Raw genomic sequence first — 23,037 nt, 5'->3', positions numbered from 1 at the left:
CCTCCCTTTATACTTCCTGTCCTGCCCTGGTAATTCCAGCGACGGGGGCAGGGCAGGTTTGGCTCCGCCCACCAGAGGGCGTGTAGTGGTCCCTCACTCTAAAGTGGGGAGGGAGGCCACTCCGCCTCACGGAGAAAATAATACAAAGAGATTTCAAGTATTCTTAGAAAAAATAACATGTTGAGATTCCATTTAGAAAAGTACAAGAAAATCCATGTGAGGGAAAGATCCGGAATAGAGAGATACAGCAGGAGGGAGGGTACGAGGAAGGAGAAATGCTGCAAAAGAGCTTGGGTGATAATGGCCAAAGAGATCAGACAGTTCTACTAGGCATTTAGGGCATATCTACACTGCAATGAGAGGTGTGATTGCAGCACATGTAGAAATACCCAAGCTAGCTTTTACCTAGTTCGGTGAAAGCTCGCTGGCATAACAACAGCAGTGTAGTTGCGTCAGCATGGCTGTGATGTGGGCTAGCCACTGTAGTGTGCACCCAGGCTCCCAGGCGAGGCTGTACACAGCAGGTCAGCCTGTGCTGCTGTGTGTGCTGACACAGCCACGTGGCTAGCTCGATCAAAGCCAGCTCAGATGTGTTTATGTGTGCTGCAATCACTCCTCCAGATTGCCGTGTAGATTTACCCTTATATAAGAACATAAGAACAGCCATCGTGGGTCAGACCAAAAGTCCATCTAGCCCAGTATCCTGTCTTCCAACAGTGGCCAATGCCAGGAACTTCAGAGGGAATGAACAGAACAGGTAATCATCAAGTGATCCATCCACTGTTGCCCATTCCCAGCTTCTGGCAAACAGAGGCTAAGGACACCATCCCTGCCCGTCCTGGCTAATAGCCATTGATGGACCTATCCTCCATGAATTTATCTAGTTCCTTTTTGAACCCTGTTATACTCTTGTCCTTCACAACATCCTCTGGGAAAGAGTTCCACAGGCATTGACTGTGTGTTGTGTGAAGAAATACTTCCTTTTGTTTGTTTTAACCCTGCTGCCTATTAATTTCATTTGGTGACCCCGAGTTCTTGTGTTATGAGAAGGAGTAAATAACATTTCCTTATTCACTTTCTCCACACCAGTCATGATTTTATAGTTTAATATCCCCCCTTAATCACCTCTTTTCCAGGCTGAAAAGTCCCAGTTTTATTAATCTCTCCTCATATGGCAGCTGTTCCATACACCTAACCATTTTTGTTGCCCTTTTCTGAACCTTTTCCAATTTCAATACATCTTTTTTGAGATGGGGTCACCACATCTACACGCAGTATTCAAAATGTTGCATTTATCAACATTGAATTTCATCTCCCATTTTGTTGCCCAGTCACGCAGTTTTGTGAGACCCCAGTGTATATTTCGCAATCTGCTTTGGACTTAACTATCTTGACTAGTTTTGTATCATCGGCAAATTTTGCCACCTCCCTGTTTACCCCTTTTTCCAGAGCATTTACGAATATGTTGATCAGCACTGGTCCCAGTACAGACCCCTGGGAGTCACGACTATTTACCTCTCTCTGTTCTGAAAACTGACCCTTTATTTCTTCCCCTTTTTCCCTATCTTTTACTCAGTCACTGATCCATGAGAGGACCTTCCCCCTTATCCCATGACAGATTACTTTTCTTAAGAGCCTTTGGTGAGGGACCTCGTCAAAGGCTTTCTGAAAATCTAAGTACACTATATCCACTGGATCCCCCTCGTCCACATACTTGTTGACCCCCTCAGAGAATCCAAAAGGATTGGTGAGGCACGATTTCCTTTGACAACAACCATGTTGACTCTTCCCCAACAAATCATGTTCATCTATGTGTCTGATCATTCTGTTTTTTACTGTAGTTTAAACGAATTTGCCTGGTTCTGTAGTTTGGGTTACTGGCCTGTAATTGATGGGATTGCTTCTTGAGCCTTTTTAAAAAATTGGCATCACATTAGCTATCCTCCAGTCTTCTGGTACAGAAGGTGATTTAAATGATAGGTTACAGACTACAGTTAGTAGTTCTACAATTTCACATTTGAGTTCCTTCAGAGCTCTTGGGTGAAAACCATCTGGTCCTGGTGACTTATTACTGTTTAATTCATCAATTTGTTCCAGAACTTCCTCTCATGACACCTCAGTCTGGGACAGTTCCTCAAATTCGTCACCTAAAAAGATATGTAGATAGTACTTTCCATTTTTAAAGCACTGCACAAATATTAGCTAATTATTCCCCACACAGTCTTTAGGCAGTACATATACAAGTACTATTTTGCCCATAGGTGTGAGCACTAGGATAGGAGAGGAATGATTTTGGGTGGTAGTAGGAGTAATAGGATACATTTATGAAGGGGCCATTAAGGTTGAATATCAAGATAAACTTAATGACAGTGAAATAGCCAATAGAACAAACATGACAGGGACATGGTCCCTGTCACCTGGGATGCTGAAATCTAAACTGGAGAGAGCAGTGGGAAAGTGCTGTAGGAACCAGTCCTGCACTGGAGTCGGGGGCAGGGGCTGGATGATCTCACAGGGTTTCCCATCCCTAGCTTCTCTGAGCCTGTGCAAACCCTGCCCTTTGTTTTCAGGCTCCAGAAGATCCTTGGATCCTTTCTCTGAGGCCGTGTACGAGGAGATCGATTATAACCTGATGAGAAAGAAGCAGGAAATGTTTGATTGCTCAGGTCTGTGTGTGTCATTCCTAACAGGGAGAAAATCTCTAATGCACTCTGCCTTCTAAAGCTCTGACTTAGAGCTAAATCTCTGCAGCCTTCAAGCCTGTGAGTCCTGGATGGCTGCAGATGCTGGGTCTGTGAAGAGACCAGCCAGTTACTGGACTGAGATGAATGAGTTAGCAGACTCTGCTAGCCCCATTCTGAGGACAGTCAGGCCCATCAGTACATCCTGCAGCCGTAGGGGGTAATTAGTTATGGGTCAGGAAAGTGACTGTTCACGTCATTTTGACTGAATGTCAATCAGGGGGGAAGATGCTGCTCTCAGTTTAGCACATTGTGGGGCACTCTGAGCATGGTCAGTGCTTCTCCCTGAGGCTACTTCTGAGATCCACATTCTCCTCTCTGCTAATGGTGGGGGTTGGTCACAGACTCTGATCATGGGAGGGGTGTGGCCTTATCTGGCAAAAAGGCTGGGGAGGGGGAGTATCTTGCACAACAAAATGGGAGTCATGTCCGTGGCTGAGGAGATTTGGACCAGCAGCCTCAACCATAATTTTCTGCTGGATCAGGCCATGAAGCAGCAACATTCAGGAGGAGAAGATAAACATTCCTCTCTAAAGAGATTCTTACACCCTGAGTGTGACTCAAAACAGGCTCCCCAGTTCATGAGAAGGATTTGAATGAAACCCACAGGAGGGGATGCCATGGTAAAAGGCTCACTCAGTTCCTGCCTCACCTCATGAGGTCAATATGGCTGTTCCCAGCATCTTCCCAGTCTGAATTATCCACCCCAAAGCCACATTTACTACAAAAAAACTGATATTTAGCTTAGAAAGTCTGTGTCAGCCTCTCACCACTCAGTTGCTGTGAATTCAGCATCTTCTCTTGAAGAAGCAATATAGTGAGACCATAAATCTTGCTCCAGGACCCAGATGCATTGCCCATCAGCCAGTTTTGCTGCTCTCACTGTGATAACGTCCCATTTATCCTTTCTCCAGTTTCCTATTCAGATGACTCAGTGACAAAGCTGCAGTATTACACCGGGGACAGTGAGGGGGAAAATGATCCTGGATCAGAACAAGGTAACAAGGATGGGGGTGGATACAGAGGCACACAAAAGATTTCTGTCCAACTCTTGATGGAAATGTGAACAAATCCTGACCCTTTCTGTGTGTGGTTGACTGTGCTCTCTCCCAGGGGAGGAGCTGCAGGGAACCTGGCAGAGAAATATTCACACTGTATGAAAGAATCTGACTTCCACAGCTGACACGTGTCACTGTACAACCCCTGATCTATGCCCCATGACCTTAGCCCCCTGCCTCCTCGACAGGAGCGTATAGCCGAATTCACGATCCAGCCCATATAATGTAAGGACTTTAAACCATGTCTTTATAGAGTTCAGTTGAATTCACAATGGTCAGCTCTGGTGTGGCAGCTGCTATCTCTCAGCAGCCTGTGATGGGATGTTAGAAGTGGTGGGATCTGAGTTACCACAGAGAATTCTTTCCTGGGTATCTGACTGGTGAATCTTGCCCATATGCTCAGGGTTCAGCTGATTGCCATATTTGGAGTCGGAAAGGAATTTTCCTCCAGGGCAGATTGGAAGAGGCCCTGGAGGTTTTTCGCCTTCCTCTGTAGCATGGGGCACTGGTCACTTGCTGGAGGATTCTGTGCTCCTTGAAGTCTTTAAACCACTATTTGAGGACTCCAGTAGCTCAGACATAGGTGAGAGGTTTATCGCAGGAGTGGGTGGGTGAGATTCTGTGGCCTGCATTGTGCAGGAGGTCAGACTAGATGATCATAACGGTCCCTTCTGACCTTAATATCCATGAATCTATGAATCTATGAAACAGGTCCAGGGTTAGCTCAATACCAGCATAGATCCTGATCTCATTGAAGGACATGACAAAGTTGGTATTGGATGCTGTGGTGCAGGGCTGGGCCTTAGTTATTTTTGAGGAAATAAAGGTGGCACAATTATTGTTTGACAGAATGTCCATGACTCTCCCTTTTCCCCTGGGTCACCCTGTGACTTCCCCTGCAGACTCTATGATGAAAAGCCCAAACTCGAAAACAACAGGCCTTTAATGGGGAACTAAAACCTGCTGGGGAAATGGGTGTGTTCAGGGGAAGCTGACCGTGACGTTTGCTGTTCCAGAGGGAGCTTCCCCAGGGGGGTCTCAGTTGGATTACGATAATGTGGAGGAGCCTGCCTTGAGGAACGTCCTCCAGACTCCAGACAGCCGAGGTGAGCAATGATGAATCTGCCTCCTGGAAGCCACATTACCCCTTGGCTACTGCTGCTCCACCCCCTTCATTCCCTAGTCTGCCCTTTGATCCTGAGCTCAGGGCTGGGAAGAATTAACCCAAAGTAGCCTGGCTGGACCCAGGGAAGGGCTGTCAGGGTTCCCTCCCCACTCTGAACTCTAGGGTACAGATGTGGGGACCCGCATGAAAGACCCCCTAAGCTTATTTTTAGCAGCTTAGGTTAAAAACTTTCCCAAGGCACCAATTTCATCTTGTCCTTGAACAGTATGCTGCCACCACCAAGTGATTTAGACAAAGACCAGGGAAAGGACCACTTGGAGTTCCTATTTCCCAAATTATCCCCCCAAGCCCTTACACCCCCTTTCCTGGGGAGGCTTGAGAATAAACAAGATGAGCACAAACCAGCTTTGGATTTTTAAGACCCCAAAACCCCAATCAGATTCTTAAAAAAAACCCCAGAACTTTATTAGAAGAACAAAAAAAGATAGGAGAACAACTCTGTAAGATCAGAGTGGAAGATAATCTTACAGGCAGTCAGATTCAAAACATAGAGAATCCCTCTTGGCAAAACCTGAAGTTACAAAAAGACACAAAAACAGGAATACACATTTCCTCCAGCACAGCGAATTTCACAAGCCAAAACAAAGAAAACCCAACACATTTTCTAGCTAGATTACTTGCTAACTTTACAGGAGTTGGAGAGCTTGCATCCTTGATCTGTTCCCAGCAAAGGTATCACACGGACAGACAAAAGCCTTTCCCCCCCGTCCAGATTTGAAAGTATCTTGTCCCCTCATTGGTCATTTTGGGTCAGGTGCCAGCCAGGTTACCTGAGCTTCTTAACCCTTTACAGGTAAAAGGACTTTGCCTCTGTCCAGGAGGGATTTTATAGCACTGAATATGGAAAGGTGATTACTCTTCCCTTTAAGTTTATGACAAGGGCATTCCACAATTAACAGCTCCCCTCATTGTTGCCTTAAGGAGCCACGTCTTTGTTATTTTTATGTTTCCTGTTTGCTTCCCCTCCAATGGCCTCCTTTGTTTTTCCCTCTGCAGTCTGGCAGGATAATATCAAACAGCTAAACTGAGGTGTATGTGGCATTCATAAGAAATAATACACATAAGTCCCTCCTTTGCCACACCTGGCATGTAGCTTATTTCTCTATTCAGTGGAAAGCCTCTTCTCATTACCATTAATTCCCATCATTATTTCAGAGGTCCCTGCCCTGCCTGGAGATGACCCAGGGGACGGTTATGATGATGCCAGAGAAATTTCTGATCCTGAAGATGACCCTGGTTCTGGACTGAGTGCCCAGGAAGTCACGGGAGCCCATGAGGAAAGTGTCAAGAACAGGGATTCACGGACAGGTGAGTGGAGTGTGGAGAACTCACCTGGAAGAGCCTTTACTGGCCACTAGAGGTCACTGTGACTGCACTGAAATACAGTTATTGGTGAACTCTCAGCTGTGTCCCCTCCCTGACTTCTGCTAAACAGAGTTAAATGGATTGAAATCAAGACAGAGAGAAGATTTCCTAGATAAGGTCCCTGATCCTACAAATACTAGATCCCATCTGTCAGTCTACTCACATGAATACTCTCTCTGACTTCAGTGGGACTGTCCAAATCATCAAAGTTACATGGGCCCATTGGCAGGATCAGGGCCAAAGTGCCCTTCCCCAATCCAGGTGTCAGTGCCCTGGATGGTAATGGGAAGAGCAGGTCCCTGGGGTGGGGTTAGTTAGCGGCCTGGCTTTGAAATCACTCTCTTCAATATGTAAATGTCCCCATTAGCACAGGATCAGAGCTGGGACCCAGGACTGCGCTCCCACTTTGCACCTCAGAGGAAACTGGGTTGGGATGAAATGTGCATTTCTTTGGTCTTGATGGGAATAACGTGTGAATGAGCATTGTGTGGGTGGGTGAGATCTGTGATGTCCAGGCAAGTCCCATGGGCTAGGGTCCCCACCCTGCTCCAGCCACCAGGTGTCTGCTGGCGTGTGGTCCCTTAGGGACTATATCAGCTGTCAGGAGTTACAGCAGCTCCCAGTGGCCTATCAGGGAGTCGTCACCAGCTCACTGCCATCCCCACATTTCTCCTGCACCAGGGAGGTCTCAGAAGAGAGAGAATCCTCCCCCACATGTTTTCTTTGAAGAACAGACAGAGAGATAATGGTTTAAACATGTCAGAGGCCCACTAAGAGGAACTGTGGGTGGGGGCTGATTCACGGCCCATGCTGTATGTTGCCCATCCATTATGTGAGTGCACATGAGTGGAGAATGAATACGTTGACTGTAATGTGACTTGCTTGCTATTTTCAGGCTGGAGTCTGCACTCGCTAAGAAGTGAAGGGGCCTCTGGGGCTGAGAGGGAAGCTCTGTCCACACCTTCTCATGACCCAGGTTATGATGACGTTGATGATGGCGTCTCTGAGACATCAATATAAGAATGGCTGGGTTCAGATCAAATATCCTGTGAGGATGTAAATGCTGTATGGTTAGATTCTTTCTGTCCCAAATGCTCATTGACCCAACGGGGTATTGGAGACAATCCCTGCCTGGGAACTGCTTCAATTAGCTTTTTGATTTCAGTTTTGTTTAAATGCAAGAAATAAGTCTGACTGAGACAGGAGCTGTGATTTCCCCTCTAATTTCCCATTGATCAGACAGTCTGGAACTTCCCTGCTTTTCTGTCCCTAACACTTCTTCAGTGTGAATTTTTGCTTTTTCTTATTAAACCCTTTTTGAAGATCTGTTCCTGGGCTGATGTTTCTCTCATGAGGTGTGTTGGGTGGCTCCATGGGGACCAGCAGGGAAAGAGATGGAGACTGATGTGATGGGTTCGGTCACAGAGACCCCCTTGGGACTGTCACCTGATGTGCTGAGACTACCTCTGAGCCCGTTTTCCCTGCCAGTTTGGGACTCCAGAACCCTGCCTTGTTGAGCCAGATATGCTAGCCTGCTACAATACAGACTCAGGTCTGGTCCACGCCCCCAAAGCTGCAGACTTTAACCAAAAACTGCTCAGCAGGTCTCCTATCTCCAGCACCCAGACACCCAGCTTCCAATGGGATCCAAACCCCAAATAAATCCATGTTACTCTGTATAAAGCTTATTCAGGGTAAACTCATAAATTATTCACCCTCTATATCACTGATAAAGAGATATGCACAGTTGTTTGTTCCTCCAGGTATTAATCACTTAGTCTGAGTTCAATAATAAAGAAAAGTGATTTTATTAAGAACAAAAAGTAGGATTTCAGTGGTTTCAAGTAATGACAGACAGAACAAAGTAAGTTACCAAGCACAATAAAGCAAAAACACACAAGTCCAAGCCTAATACATTAAGAAACTGATTACAGGTAAACTCTCACCCTCACAGATATGCTAATAAGCTTCTTTCACAAACTAGGCTCCTTCCTAGTCTGGGCCCAATCCTTTCCCCTGGTGCAGACTTGTTAGTTCCAGCAGACATCTTAGGTGGAAAGCAGGGGTGTTCTCATGACTGGCAGCCTCCTTTGTTTCGTTCCACCCTCTTTTATAGCTTTGGCACAAAGCTGGAATCTTTTATCTCTCTGGGTCCCCACCCCTCCTTCTAAATGGAAAAGCCCCAGGTTTAAGATATATTCCAGTGTCAGGTGACATGCTCACATGTCCTGTGAGACCCCAGCCTCCATTCTTCCTTGGCTGGCTCCCAGGAACACAGGAAGGCTTGCAGGTAAATAAACCATTTACAACCAATTGTCCTAGTCAATGGGAGCCATCAAGATTCTAAGCCATCATTAATGGCCCACACTTTGGGGTCCAGAGTCTCGGATCAACCACCAAGAAAACTGTCTCCTGAACAAATGAGCTTCCCCTGGCAGAAGACAGCTCCACTGCGCCTGAGGGACAGTGCTGATCAATGCAGGCCATGGAATGGGAAGGAATCTTTCATTTGTCAAAGGCCCAAATGCTGAAGACTCAGATACTCAGAGGCATTTAAACCCCCCTAATGTCCATTGATTTCAATGGAGCTTAAATACCTCTGCAGATCTCAGCCTTAGTGGCTTGAAGATAAAGACTGAGACCTTCCATGAAACATGATATTCTAAGCGAAGGTTGAAATGCTTTGTTTCGATAAGGTTAGATTTGCTCACCTTTGTTTAAAGAAGGCATCTTTGTACCATTTTGACTCTTATGTTGCATGGTGCATTGTGGGTGTGGCACATTGTGGCAGTGTGTGATGGTATCCACGTGGTGGTGGTGTGTTATGTGATTTCTACAGAGTGTGTGGTGGTTGGGTGTTGCATGAGATGGTGTGTATATTATGTGGGGGAGTAATGCGTTGGAGTTGTATGTTGTTTATGTGCTGGGTGGGGTGTGAATGATGTGTGGTAAAGGATTGTGTTGGGCATGTGGATGTGACTGTGGATGTGATGTGTGGGTGCTATGGTACAATTTAAAAGTCAAAAAGATAAAGTCAAAATGAAACATTTTAATAATTTCCTCTCAGAAATATTCAAGAAATCTATACTTCCTACAGAATGTTTTGATTTTGTGGAATCAGCATTTTCTGATGGAAAAATATTCCAATAGGAAAATATGCAACTATCTGTCCTGGTTCTCTTTCTAAAAGATACGCTTTAGGTCAACCAAAACTGTGGGCTTGATGTAGGAATTCCTGTGTGAATTGTGTGTTATTCAGGAGGTCAGATGAGCTAATCATAATGGTCCCTTCTAAGCTGTGAAAGTCAAATATGAATCCCTGATGTGAGATAACATAGCCAGATCCACCCACTTCCAACAATCCAGGGAACCCTACAACATCCCTCCACCAAAATAGTAGACAACTGTAGCAGTGTCACTCATGAAAGAGCAAGCAAATGGCAGAAGTCTGCAGGAGATTAAAACAGCCCTACTGAGTTTTGGTTACAGTATGATCATGTCCACTCCCTGAAGGTAATAGAAAGGGGATGTACTGGAAGCAAAAACATACAGAGGTAATTAAGCATCCTGGCTGAGTTCTACAATATCTAGCAACTGACCCAGGACTGGATTAACTTTTTGTGGGCCCGGCACCAAACATATTTGTGGGCCCCCTTGGGGAATGAAGAGGCCAGGGGCAAGAGCACAGCGGGGAGGGTGGATTTGATTTAAATCACGAGTCAGGAAGACTCAATTTAATCATGGTTTTCCACATAAAAGTGTATTCTTGTTGTTTGTTATAACCTTAATACATATTCTTCACAACTCAGAGATAGATGTAGGTTTCATTTTTAGAAGGTACACATGATACATTTTTAAACTGTGATTTATTTTGAAAACTTTCCAGATTAGTTTTACAGCTATATCACAAAATGAATGAGTGTTTGGTTATTTCATTTCCCAAAGGTAACTGAAGCAGATATTTATGAAGTTATTGGGAGGTGAACTATCTCCAATTCAACAGGTTAATCATTAATATCTGGAGGATTTTCTTGCCAGGCTGTATTAGGAGGAGAACATTACCAGATAGATATTTAAATTGTTTTATTTAACTAAAACAACAACGTTAAGTAAGTATTCTGGATATTTCTCTTCAACAAGAAACAGAATTGTTTAACAAAAAAGCATATGTCCCTCACTTCTCACCTTTTTCTCCAGACTTCTTTTCCTTGTCCAGATCTATTCCGCCCCCAACAATCTTCTATTCATTGAACTTTTTGAAACTTTTCACTTTTAGAGAGAGGTAAGGGGTTGACCCTGTGTACACAAATTTGCAGAGGGACAATAGAGTTGAGGTCTGTTATTTCTCACCTCTATATATTATTTATTTATTTAAAACATTTTTGCTGTAAACAAGCATGTTACCTCTGGAGACACAAATCCACCGTTTGAGAACTGCAAAACTCAGCAGCTCTGATGGTATCTTCTAGACTGAGCACTGAGTCCGATTGGGTAAATAGAAAAATTAACCTAAATAATCTATACAGAAGCCTGTGGAACCCCATAAGATTGGGTCCCTAATCCATGAACTATTAGAACTCATTTACAAAACTTTTCTTAAACATTACATGAATATATTGTGTCATGCAATAGAATTAAAATTTATAATCCCAATTCCATGATGAGATATAATGTACCTTAATTAAAACTATCTTTAGCTATCTTTTCCTCAAAAATCTGATTATTTGATTTTTTTTAAAAAGTCATTGATTTTTATCCACCCTGACAGTTGGGCAGGGTGGGGGGAGGATTGGTCCCCAGCTGGAGCGAGGCAGGGGCCAGGGGCAAGATGAGCACAGCGGGGCATGTGGGGAGGATTAGTCCCTGTTGATTGGAGCAAGGCAGGGGCTGAGGGCAAAACCACAGCGGGGCGGGAGCTAGGATTGGTCCTTGGAGCAAGAAAGGGGCCGGGGGTAAACTGTAAGGGCAGCAGGGCAAACAGGATCCCCCCCACCCCTGCTCACAGAGAGTGATCTTTGGCCCTGGTTCTAGCTCATTCTCTTTGTCTCTCTCTGCACCGAGCTGAGGGTGGGGGTGCACTGAGCACAGGGCTGGGTGTGAAGGAGAAGGCTGGGGGTTGGGGTGCAGGGTCTGAACAGGAGCTAGAATGAGGGAGGGGGCTGAGGGTTGGGGCAGGAGGTTGGGGTGTGGAGCACTTACCTGGGGCAGCTCCCATTTGGTGGGACGGGTGCAGGTGGGTATGTGGGGGGAGGGTGCAGGAGCTCCCGTTTGGTGCTCAGGATGTGGGTGGGGATGTGTGGGGGGTGCAGGAGTCAGGACTGGGGACTGGGTGTGTGTGAGGGGGGTGCAGGAGTCAGGGCAGGGGGCTGGGGATGTGTGAGGGGGGTGAAGGAGTCAGGGCAGGGGTCTGGGGTGTATGAGGGGGTGCATGAGTCAGGGCAGGGTATGTGCGTGGGGGGGCAGCAGTCAGGGCAGGGGGCTGGGGGGGGTGGGCTGGGGTCGTGGGGGTGCTCCCAGCCCCCTGCGCTGAGCAGCTCATGGCAGGGGACAGGAGGGGGTATGCCCCAATTCCACCCCCTTCCCCAAGGCCCCACCCCTGCCGCTTCTCCGCTTCCTCCCCCTCCCTGGCTCTGGCAAAGAGCTGATCGGCGGCAGGGAGAGGGACGGAAGTAGCAAGCTGGGGGAAGAGGCTGGGGAGGTGGGAGCTTGGTTGCTGGCAGAGCCTGCCATGCAGGAGAGAGCAGGGGGCGGAGAAGAGAGGCTGGACGGGGCCCCTTTGGAGCATGGACCCGGCGCCCTGGCACCAGTGGCACCATTGCTAAATTCGCTACTGAACTGAGCGATCTAGGTACTCGTATGGCCCCGTCATTGTAATATTTCAGCCTCTCCCAGACATTCATCAATTTACCTCACATCACCCCTGTGAGTTACATAAGTGTCATTGTCCCCAGTGTACAGGTGGCGAGCTGAGGCACAGAGAGGTTAATAATTTAGCCACAGATGATGCTTTGGGATAACCCAGGCCAGTAAGGGGTTCAGACAACATCTGCCTTGCAACGCTGGCTGCCTTAAATGCGATGTTGCTGTGGCTTACTACTGGCTGAGACCATTAATGCCTTGCTATGGAAGAGCACAGAGCCATCCTCACTCAAATGATCCGTTGTTAGGCCCATGCCCAAGAAGCCATGACGTGAAGCTCTCATTGCCCTGCTTTTACTCTCCATGTTCTGGGTAATTTCATTGAGCAAATTGTGGAGAAGCTACTCTGATGTCACCTGAGGTTTCCTGCTGTACCTGAGTTATTTTAGTCAGGAGAAATCCTGGGCATGGGATGGAAACTGCTCTGATTTCATGAGTTGATGGTCTCCTAACCGTGCTGGCTCTCTTAGTTCTGCCGTCAACTTCTGACATTCTTGACTCTGGTTTTGTGGCTTTACCTGCATGTCATGGCTGGGGTCCAGGGTACTGCCCTAAAATGACTCCATTCCTTCCTTCCACAGAGATCCCTGAGGGTCAAGGAAGACAGGGCAAGGAGAAATGTTAAAGTTTTCAATTTTGTTGTTTTTGTCAAAAATTTGAATTTCAACATAACAAAAAGGGGAAAAAATGTCCAACAAAGGTTCATCACACTCTGCCCCTGTTCTTCTCCCAGCTCTGGTGCTGGGTAACTGCCCATCGACCCTGCAGGAGATCTTTTGTGCCCTTCTGCTAGGCTCTGTTCTGTAACCGCTCATGTCCAGAGTCTCTTTGGCCTCTGGGGAATAGCGTGATGCAGGAGATGTCTTGGACCGTGGCACTATCAGGATGTTTCTTTTCCATCTCACATGAATGCCGCAGTCCCATACTCTAGCATTTTTTGTGGTCTTAGCTGAGAGCAAGCTGGCTGAAAATGGTGATACTGGTAGCTCAGGGAAATGCCTGAAAAATGTGAGGTGATGCTGTTATCTCCCATCATTGAAGTGGTTTCCCAATCTGTCAGTGAGGTTTTCAATGTGCGTGACTTCTAAGTCCCCAACTGCTCCTCAACCCCAGCTAGCGTCAGTGCCCAGTGCCCGATGCCCGGTTCCTTTTGTGTTTTGATACATGAGTTGAATGATTTGTCAGTGAAGTGGACTCATTACAGGTATCCGTGGCTCTGTGATCTTCTCACTACATGACCTTCATGTGCTTTACATTGGCATATAGCAGACCTTCTTTTCACTGACTTAATTCTCTTGGTCAGAGGCAGTATAGCCCACAGGTCTTTGTTGTTTGTATTGGCTTCTTCTTTACAGCAGTGTGCAATTCCAGGCCTTACCCTATGATCCCCTCTGTTGTCTGGGTCCTGGATAAATACAGGAATCTCCCTCTTTCCCTTTGTGACTGCTGAGATGCTCCTGCCACACATCTCCCAATAACTGGGTCATAAATACTACGAGCTACCCAAGAAGAAAACTAAATTCTCAAGACGTAAACAATCTGGCCAGCAATCTTCCTCATCCCAGCCATCCACCTAAAAACACCAATTTTATTGTGATGGTTGAGGTGCTGGCAAACCACTCCCAACAATTGAGCATCACTATTCACCCACTTGGCCACCATCTGGCAGTGTTCTGTGGCACCTGGGAATGCCTAACATCCTATTGATGGGTCCTAGAGTTTGTTTGTTTGTTTGCCATGGGTACTCAATCCATTTGACCTCCCCCCGGCCCAACATCCTTCCCCATCGCTGTTCGCGGACCCTTCTTACAAGAGTGTACTATGACAAGAGGTAGACTGTCTCCTCCAGCGAGGAGCCATAGAACTGGTACCTCAACATCTGCGAGGAAGGACGATTGCCTCCTCAGCGTTCGGTCTCTCCGAGCAGCTCACTGAGTCACCAAAGCCGCTATGTGACTGTTTAGAGAGCGGGGCGTGCAGATCAATGCCCAGAAATCAACCCTTATTCCTGTGTAACGACTGGTGGAAAGACCCAGCCACCATTTGCAAAGAGATCCCCTTTGTGCAAAAACCTCCATCATTGCTCCTCATTTCCGACACATCACTCATAGGATGGGAAGCACATCTGAACCAACTCACAACACAAAGAAAAGGGTAACCCATGGGGATATCCCTCCACATCAATCTCCTTGAGCTAATGGCAGTCAGGAATGCCTGCGCCTACTTCCTCCATCTGATCAAAGGATCACACAGAAAAGTTCTACAGACAACGTTTTCTGCATGTTCTACATCAATTGACAAAGGGGAGCCTGGTCTCCCTCCCTCTGCGCGGAAGTGATGAGACCATGAAATTGGTGTATCTCCCACGACATTACACTGTCAGCAGCCTACCTCCCGTCTACATAGAACTCGATGGTGGACAGTCTCAGTTGCAAATTCCCACATGACCAGGAGTGAGAACTAGACCCAGTAGTACTTCATGATCTACTCAGGCAGTGGGGGACACCAACCACACACTGGGGGGAGGGATAGCTCCGTGGTTTGAGCATTGGTCTGCTAAACCTAGGGTTGTGAGTTCAATCCTGGAGGGGGCCATTTAGGGATCTGGGGCAAAAAAAAAAAAAAAAATTGGGCATTGTACCTGCTTTGAGCAGGGGGTTGGACTAGATGATCTCCTGAGGTCCCTCCTACTCTCATATTCTATGAAACCTGTTCACCACTTACCGCAACAAGAAATGTCCATGCTACAGTTCCAGAGCGGAGATAGGAACACTCCCTTGGCAATGCTCTCCTCCTCCTTTGTGATGGTGCCCACATAAGGCTTTATGGAAATATGCTTATGCATATATATGACATAAATGGAATATGTTCCATGGTACATATGCCTTGTAACATATCTGTGTAAAGGTTATGATCTATGTTAGGATATAGATATTCAGGTCTGTCTGTAAAGGCCTATACTCTAAGAATTTAGGTGTATTCTTATCACTTGGCTAGTTATAGAGGTATAAAAGAAAGAATCAAAGTCATTGTCTGCCGGTGTAAGAGCCTTCTCTTACTGTGACAGTCTGAGGCCCTGTTCTTAGGCTAGGGCCTTTGGCTAAGCAACAGAGGCAGCCATAAACTGGGAAGCGACCGGTCACATCCTCACATTCCAAACTAGTCACATTGAAAGAAGGTGCTATTGGGCTGTTAGGAATACAATCCTATCCTGATAGTGCCTATCACCTCAAGAGAAAGGGAAATGCCTAGAAAATGTAAAAGAAAATTTAGTTTGATAGCATCCTGTCTGGCAAGAACTCACTTATCAATAGCTGGGATGTGAAATCCTCACTTCTGTATTGTTTTGTCATTATAGTTCCCACTTTGCTATTGTTTGTCTGTATAATCTCTGTCTGGTTCTGATTGTTTCTGTCTGCTGTATAATTAATTTTGCTGGGTGTAAACTAATTAAGGTGGTGGGATATAATTGTTACATAATTATGTTACAATATGTTAGGATTGGTTAGTTAAATTTCAGGGAAATGATTGGTTAAGGTATAGGTAAGCAGAATTCAAGTTTTACTGTATAATCTGCAGTCAATCAGGAAGTGAGGTGGTGGGTGTGGGTGTGTGGGTGGGGGAGATGGGAACAGGGAATGGGGGTAAGGAAATTGGAATCATGTTTTGCTAAAGGGGGAGATGGGAACAGGGGATGGGGATAAAGAAATTGGAATCATGTTTGGCTAAGGACAGGAATGGGAACCAGGACACACGTGTAAGGCTCTGTGATGTCAGAGCTGGGAAAGGGGACACTAAGGAAGGAAACAGGAATCATGCTTGCTGGAAGTTCACCCCAATAAACATCAAATTGTTTGCACCTTTGGACTTCGGGTATTGTTGTTCCCTGAAGGACCAGGGAAGTAAGTGGGTGAAGGAATAAGCCCCCTAACAATCTACTGAATCTATTCATCCTATTTGTATGCATGTATCATTTTTGTAGTCGAAGTTATGAATATTGGCCGTGTATGGGATTGATTTCTAAATAACCTTAGTAGAGCTTTTGGTCAGTTCCTGGAGAAACGAATTTGCAAAATTATGTGCCCAATCAAGAAGCACTTAAGGAACAATGCATCTTGGAATGCTCCAATCTACATAAGAAGTCTTCCTGGAGACACTCAAGATACCATTTGGGCAAGGGCTTCTGCCTGTAAAAACTGTGAGTCATGCATGGGCATGTGACTTGCCCAGGTGACTCCAGAACTCCATCTTGGAGCTGGACTTTGCATAGGAGAGAGGAGGGGGTCTCCACCCACAACACAAAGTCTATTTAAGCCTGTGGGAGACCCCTCCATTTTGTCTTCAGCTGGCTAAAGAGAGAGCCTCTCCACCCCCAAGAAAGAAACTGGAACAAAGGACAATAAACACAGGGGGTATGAGTGATTGCTGGACCTGGACTAGAAAGAGATTAGTCTGTAAAAGGAACCTTACTGGAACTGATGAGATTTTATCAGTATTCAGTTTTTATTACTGTACTAGACCCAGACTGGCGTGTTTTATTTTATTTTGCTTGGTAATTCACTTTGTTCTGTCTGTTACTACTTGGAACCACTTAAATCCTACCTTCTGTAGTTAATAAAATCACTTTTTACTTATTAATTAACCCAGAGTATGTATTAATACTTGGGGGGGGGGGGCAAACAGCTGTGCATATCTCTCTATCAGTGTTATAGAGTGCAAACAATTTATGAGTTTACCCTGTAATAGCTTTACACAGGGTAAAACGGATTTATTTAGGGTTTGGACCCCATTGGGAGTTGGGCATCTGAGTGCCAAGGACAGGAACACTTCTGTAAGCTGGTGTCAGTTAAGCCTACAGGTGTTAGGGGACGTGGTTCAGACCTGGGTCTGGGTTTGCAGCAGGTTAGCAGGTCTGGCTCAAACCAGGCAGGGTGCTGGAGTCCTAAGCTGACAGGGCAGGAAAGCAGGGGCAGAAGTAGTCTTGGCGCATCAGGTGGGAGCTCCCAGGGGAGTTCTGTGATCCAACCCATCACAAGGAACACTCCCTAGGCAATGCTCTCCTCCTCCTTTGGGATGGGGACCTCCTTTACAGAATCCTTTCCTTTCCCCTGATATCAAAGGTCCCACTGAAAATAAAAAAAGACAGAGCACACATCATTCTGATTGCTCCTACGTGGTTCAGACAGACCTAGTATCCTTACCTCTCACAGAGGACAATGTGCCCACCATTCCCTCTCCCACTCACTCCACGTCTCGTCCCCCTAGAAACTGTAACAGGCTTTCACCATCTAGTAGAGGGGTACTCAAATGTAAAATTGCAGAACTACTAACTGTGGTTTCTAACCTCATTTAAATATGCTTCTGCACCAAATGACTGGAGGATAGCTAATATGATGCCCATTTTTTAAAATGGCAACAGAGGTGATCCTGGCAATTACAGTCCGGTAAGCCTGATTTCAGTACCACACAAACTGGTTGAAACTATAGTAAGGAACAGAATTGTCAGGCACATAGATGAACATAATTTGTTGGGGAAGAGTCAGCATGGTTTTTGTAAAGGGAAATCGTGCCTCACCAATCTACTAGAATTCTTTGAGGGGGTTAACAAGCAGGTGGACAAGGGGGAATTTTCCACTGAATGCATCCAATGAAGTGAGCTGTAGCTCACTAAAGCTTATGCTTAAATAAATTTGTTAGTCTCTAAGGTGCCACAAGTACTCCTTTTCTTTTTGAGAATACAGACTAACATGGCTGCTATTCTGAAACCAGTGGAAATAGTGTACTTATATTTTCAGAAAACCATTGACAAGGTCCCTCACCAAAGGCTCGTAAGCTAAGTAAGCTGTCATGGGATAAGAGGGAAGGTCCTTTCATGGATTGATAACTGGTTAAAAGATAGGAAACAAAGGGTAGGAATAGATGGCCAGTTTTCAGAATGAAGGGAGGTAAATAGTGCTGTCCTCCATGGGTCAGTACTGGGACCAGTCCTATTCAAAATATTCAGAAATGATCTGGAAAAGGGGTAAACAGTGAGGTGTCAAAATTTGCAGATGATACAAACTACTTAAGATTGTTAAGTCCAAAGCAGACTGCGAAGAGCTACAAAGGGATCTCACAAAACTGGGTGACTTAAAAACAAAATGCAGATGAAATTCAATGTTGATAAATGCAAAGTAATGCACATTGGAAAACATAATCCCAACTATACAAATAAAATGATGGGGTCTAAATTGGATGTTACCACTCAAGAAAGATCTTGGAGTCATTGTGGATAGTTCGCTGAAAAATACCCACTCAACATTCAGCAATAGTCAAAAAAGTGAACAAAACGTTGGGATTCAATAAGAAAGGGATAGATAATAAGAAAGAAATATCATCTTGACTCTATATAAATCCATGATATGCCTGCATCTTGAATACTGCATGCAGATGTGTTCGCCCCATTTCAAAAAAGATATATTGGAATTGGAAAAAGTTCAGAAAAGGGCAGCAAAAATTATTAGGGTTATGGAACAACTTCCATATGAGGAGAAATTACTAAGATTGGGACTTTTCAGCTTGGAAAAGAGATGACTAAGGGAGGATATGATAGAGGGCTATAAAATCATGACTTGTGTGGAGAAAGTAAATAAGAAAGTGTTATTTACTCCTACTGATAACACAAGAGCGAGGTATCACCAAATGAAATTAACTGGCAGCAGGTTTAAAGCAAGCAAAAGAAAATATATCTTCACACAACACACAGTCAACCTGTGGAACTCTTTGCCAGAGAATGTTGTGAAGGCCAAGACTACAACAGAGTTCAAAAAAGAACTAGATAAATTCATGGAGGATAGGTCCATTAATGGCTATTATCCAGGATGGGCAGGGATGGTATCCCAATCCTTTGTTTGCCAGAAGCTGTGAATAGGGTCGGGGGATGGATCACTTGATGATTACGTGTTCTGTTCATTTGTTCTGGAGCCCCTGGCATTGGCCATGTTTTGTAAGATAGACCTTTGGTCTGACTCAGTATGGCCGTTCTTATGTTCTCAGTGCTCTCACACCCGATCACCAGACGGTTCCTCAAGGATATTTTAAATCTTTTTCCACAAACCTGGCTTCCCTCTCCCATATGGGACTTAAAGTGGCTACTAAAAGGACTGACCAGTCTTCCCTTTGAACCTGTGGCCCCCTGTTTGCTGACTTATCTCTCAGTGAAAATGGGCTTTCTGATAGGGATTACTTTGGCCAGGAGAATAAGAGAAACTGCAGTTCTGATGGCACATCTCCCCTGTATGGTATTCTTTCAGGATAAGGTTACACTCAGACAATATCCAAAATTCATTCCGAAGGTAACGTCCCCATTTCACATGAACTGATTGATTCACCTTCCAACCTTCTACATCAACCCTCACAGAGATAACAGAGAGGCTATATTACATACCCTAGATGCCTTCTACCTGGACAGAATAAGGGCCTTCAGGAAATTCTCTCCATTTCAGAAAGATCCAAGGGCTCAGAAATACCGGCCAAAAGACTTTTCAAGTCGGTCTCAAACTGTATCTGGCAATCACAGATTCATAGGACTAGAAAGGACCTCAAGAGATCATCTAGTCCAGTCCCCTGCACTCTTGGCAGGACTAAGTATTATCTAGACCATCCCTACAGGTTTTTGTCTAACCTGCCCTTAAAAATCTCCAAAGATGGAGACTCCACAACCTCCATAGGCAATTTATTCCAGTGCTTACCCACCCTGACAGTTAGGAAGTTTTCCCTAATGTCCAACGTAAACGTCCCTTGCTGCAATTTAAGCCCATTGCTTCTTGTCCTATCCTCAGAGGTTAAGAAGAACAATGTTTCTCCCTCCTCCTTGTAACAACCTTTTCTCGACTTGAAAACTATCATGTCCCCTCTCAGTCTTCTCTTTTCCAGACTAAACAAACCCAATTTTGTCAATCTTCCCTCAGATCATGTTTTCTAGACCTTTCATCATTTTTGTTGCTCTTCTCTGGACTTTTTCCAATTTGTCCACATCTTTCCTGAAATGTGGAGCCCAGAATTGGACACAGTATTCCAACTGAGGCTTAATCAGTGTGGAGTAGAGTGGAAGAATTACTTCTCATGTCCTGCTTACAACACTCCTGCTAATACATCCCAGAATGATGTTTGCTTTTTTTGCAACAGTGTTACACTGTTGACTCATATTTAGCTTGTGGTCCACTATGACGCCCAGATCCCTTTCCACAGTACTCCTTCCTAAGCAGTCATTTCACATGTTGTATGTGTGCAACTGATTGTTCCCTCCTAAGTGGAGTACTTTGCATTTGTCCTTATTGCATTTCATCCTATTTACTTCAGACCATTTCTCCAGTTTGTCGAGATCATTTTGAAGTATAATCCTCTCCTCCAAAGCACTTGCAACCCCTTCCAGGTTGGTATCATCCAAAAAATTAATAAGTGTACTCTCTATGCTATTATCTAAATAATTGATAAAGATATTGAGCAGAACCCGACCCAGAACTGATCCCTGCGGGACCCCACTCGTTATGCCCTTCCAGCATGACTGTGAACCAATGATAACTACTATCTGGGAATGGTTTTCCAACAAGTTATGCACCTACCTTATAGTAGCTGCATCTAGGTTGCATTTCACTAGTTTGTTTATGAGAAGGTCATGCTAGACAGTATCAAAAGCTTTACTAAAGTCAAGATATACCACATCTACCATTTCCCCCCTATTCACAAGGCTTGCTACCCTGTCAAAGAAAGCAATCAGGTTGGTTTAATAAGATTTATTCTTGACAAATGCATGCTGACTGTTACTTATCAACTTACTGTCTTCTAGATGTTTTCAAACTGATTGCTTAATTATTTCCTCTATTATCTTTCCAGGTACAGAAGTTAAGGTGACTGATCTGTAATTCCACAGGTTGTCCTTTTTTCCTTTTTATAGATTGGCACTTTATTTGCCCTTTTCCAGTCTTCTGCAATGTCTCCTGTCTTCCACATGTTTTGGAAGATAATCGCTAATGGCTCAGATATCTCCTCAGTCAGCCCCTTGAGTAGTATAGGACGCATGTCATCAGGCCCTGGTTACTTGAAAGACATCTCATGTGTCTTAAGTAATTTTTAACTTGTTCTTTCCCTATTTTAGCCTCTGATCCTACCTCATTTTCACTGCCATTCACTATATTAGATGTCCAATCACCACCAACCTTGATGAAAACCGAAACAAAGAAGTCATTAAGCACTTCTGCCATTGCCACTTTTTCTGAGATTGTTTTTTCCCCCTCATTGAGTAACGGGCCTACCCTGTCCTTGGTCGTCTTCTTGCTTCTAATGTATTTGTAGAATGTTTTGTTGTTACCCTTTATGTCTCTAGCAGGTTTGATCTCATTTTTGTGCCTTGGCCTTTCTAATTTTGTCCCTACATACTTGTGTTATTTGGTTACATTCATCCTTTGTAATTTGACCTAATTTCTACTTTTTGTAGGACTCTTTTTTGATTTTTAGATCATTCAAGATCTGCTGGTTAAGTCACGGTGGGCTCTTGCCTTACTTCCTATCCTTCCTACGCAGTGGGATAATTTGCTCTTGGGCCCTTACTAACGTCTCTTTGAAATACTGCCAACTGTCTTCAATTGTTTTCCCCTTAGACTTGCTTCCCATGGGATCTTCCCTACCAACTCCCTGAGTTTGCTAAAGTCTGGCCTTCTTGAAATCCATTGTCTTTATTTTGCTGTTCTCCCGCCTACCATTCCTTAGAATCATGAACTCTACCATTCATGATCACTTTCACCCAAGCTGCCTTCCACATTCAAATTCTCAGCCAGGTCCTCCCTATTTGTCAAAAGCAAATTTAGAACAGCCTCTCCCCTAGTAGTTTTCTCCACCTTCTGAAATAAAGAATTGTCTCCAATACATTGCAAGAACTTGTTGGATAATCTGTGCTCTGCTGGGTTTTTTTCCCAACATGTCTGAGTAGTTGAAGTCCCCCATCACCACCAAGTCCTGCGCTTTGGATGATTTTGTTCGTTGTTTAAAAAATGCCTCATCAACCTCTTCTTCCATTTTTAATGTATAAAGCAGCAGCTCCTGCCTTTTTCCCCTCTCTGTCCTTCCTGAGCCAGCTGTGCCCTTCCACACTGATATTCCAGCCATGCGTGTCATGGTTGTGTTACTTTACTAGCAATTCGAGTTCTTCCTGCCTATTCCTCATAATGCTCACATTAGTATGCAGACATCTGAGATACTGATTTGATCCCCACCCCCGAGTTCTGTCTTGTGTCTCCCTTATCCCTGCTATAACAGCCCAAGTTCCCCCTAAATTCCGACTGTTCCCCCAGGTGTCCTTGTTTTTGACTTATCTGTGAGCTTTGGTCACCTCCCCTCTTTGAACCTAATTTAAAGCCCTCCTCACTAGGTTAGCCTGTCTGTATTCAAATATGCTCTTCCCCTCCCTCGATAGGTGGAGCCCATCTCTGCTTAGCAGTCCTTCTTCCTGGAACAGCGTCCTGTGGTCAAGGAAGCCAAAGCCCTCCTGGCGACACCATCCTCGCAGCCAGGCATTCACCTCCAGGATGTATCTGTCTCTGCCTGGGGCTCTCCCCTTGACCAGAAATGTCGAAGAGAACACCACCTGCACTCCCAATTCCTTCACCCTTACTCCCAGAGCCCTGTAGTCACTTCTGATATGCTGAGAGTCATATCATTAGTGCCCACATGGATGAGTAGCATGGGGTAGTAGTCAGAGGGCCAGATGATCCTCAACAATCCCTCCATAGCA

General features: G+C 45.1%; 1 protein-coding gene across 3 annotated transcripts in view; it reads left to right on the top strand.

Annotated features, from left to right (window-relative positions):
* LOC102935053 (antigen WC1.1) overlaps positions 1 to 23,037 on the top strand; it is a 256,921-nt gene that overhangs the window by 154,101 nt on the left and 79,783 nt on the right. The window contains exons 12-16 of one of the 3 annotated variants that reach the window (XM_037912382.2): positions 2,571 to 2,666; positions 3,656 to 3,739; positions 4,816 to 4,905; positions 6,141 to 6,293; positions 7,246 to 7,676. The exons of the other annotated variants lie outside the window; for them this stretch is intronic. Coding sequence (XP_037768310.1) covers positions 2,571 to 2,666; positions 3,656 to 3,739; positions 4,816 to 4,905; positions 6,141 to 6,293; positions 7,246 to 7,370 — 548 coding nt within the window. The 3' untranslated portion in view covers positions 7,371 to 7,676. Of the gene's footprint in view, positions 1 to 2,570; positions 2,667 to 3,655; positions 3,740 to 4,815; positions 4,906 to 6,140; positions 6,294 to 7,245; positions 7,677 to 23,037 lie in introns of those variants that run through there. 3 annotated transcript variants of the gene reach the window in all.

This window comes from Chelonia mydas, chromosome 1 (assembly GCF_015237465.2).
Source record: "Chelonia mydas isolate rCheMyd1 chromosome 1, rCheMyd1.pri.v2, whole genome shotgun sequence".
Lineage (NCBI taxonomy): Eukaryota > Metazoa > Chordata > Testudines > Cheloniidae > Chelonia > Chelonia mydas.
This window is presented reverse-complemented; position numbering and strand designations above follow the sequence as displayed.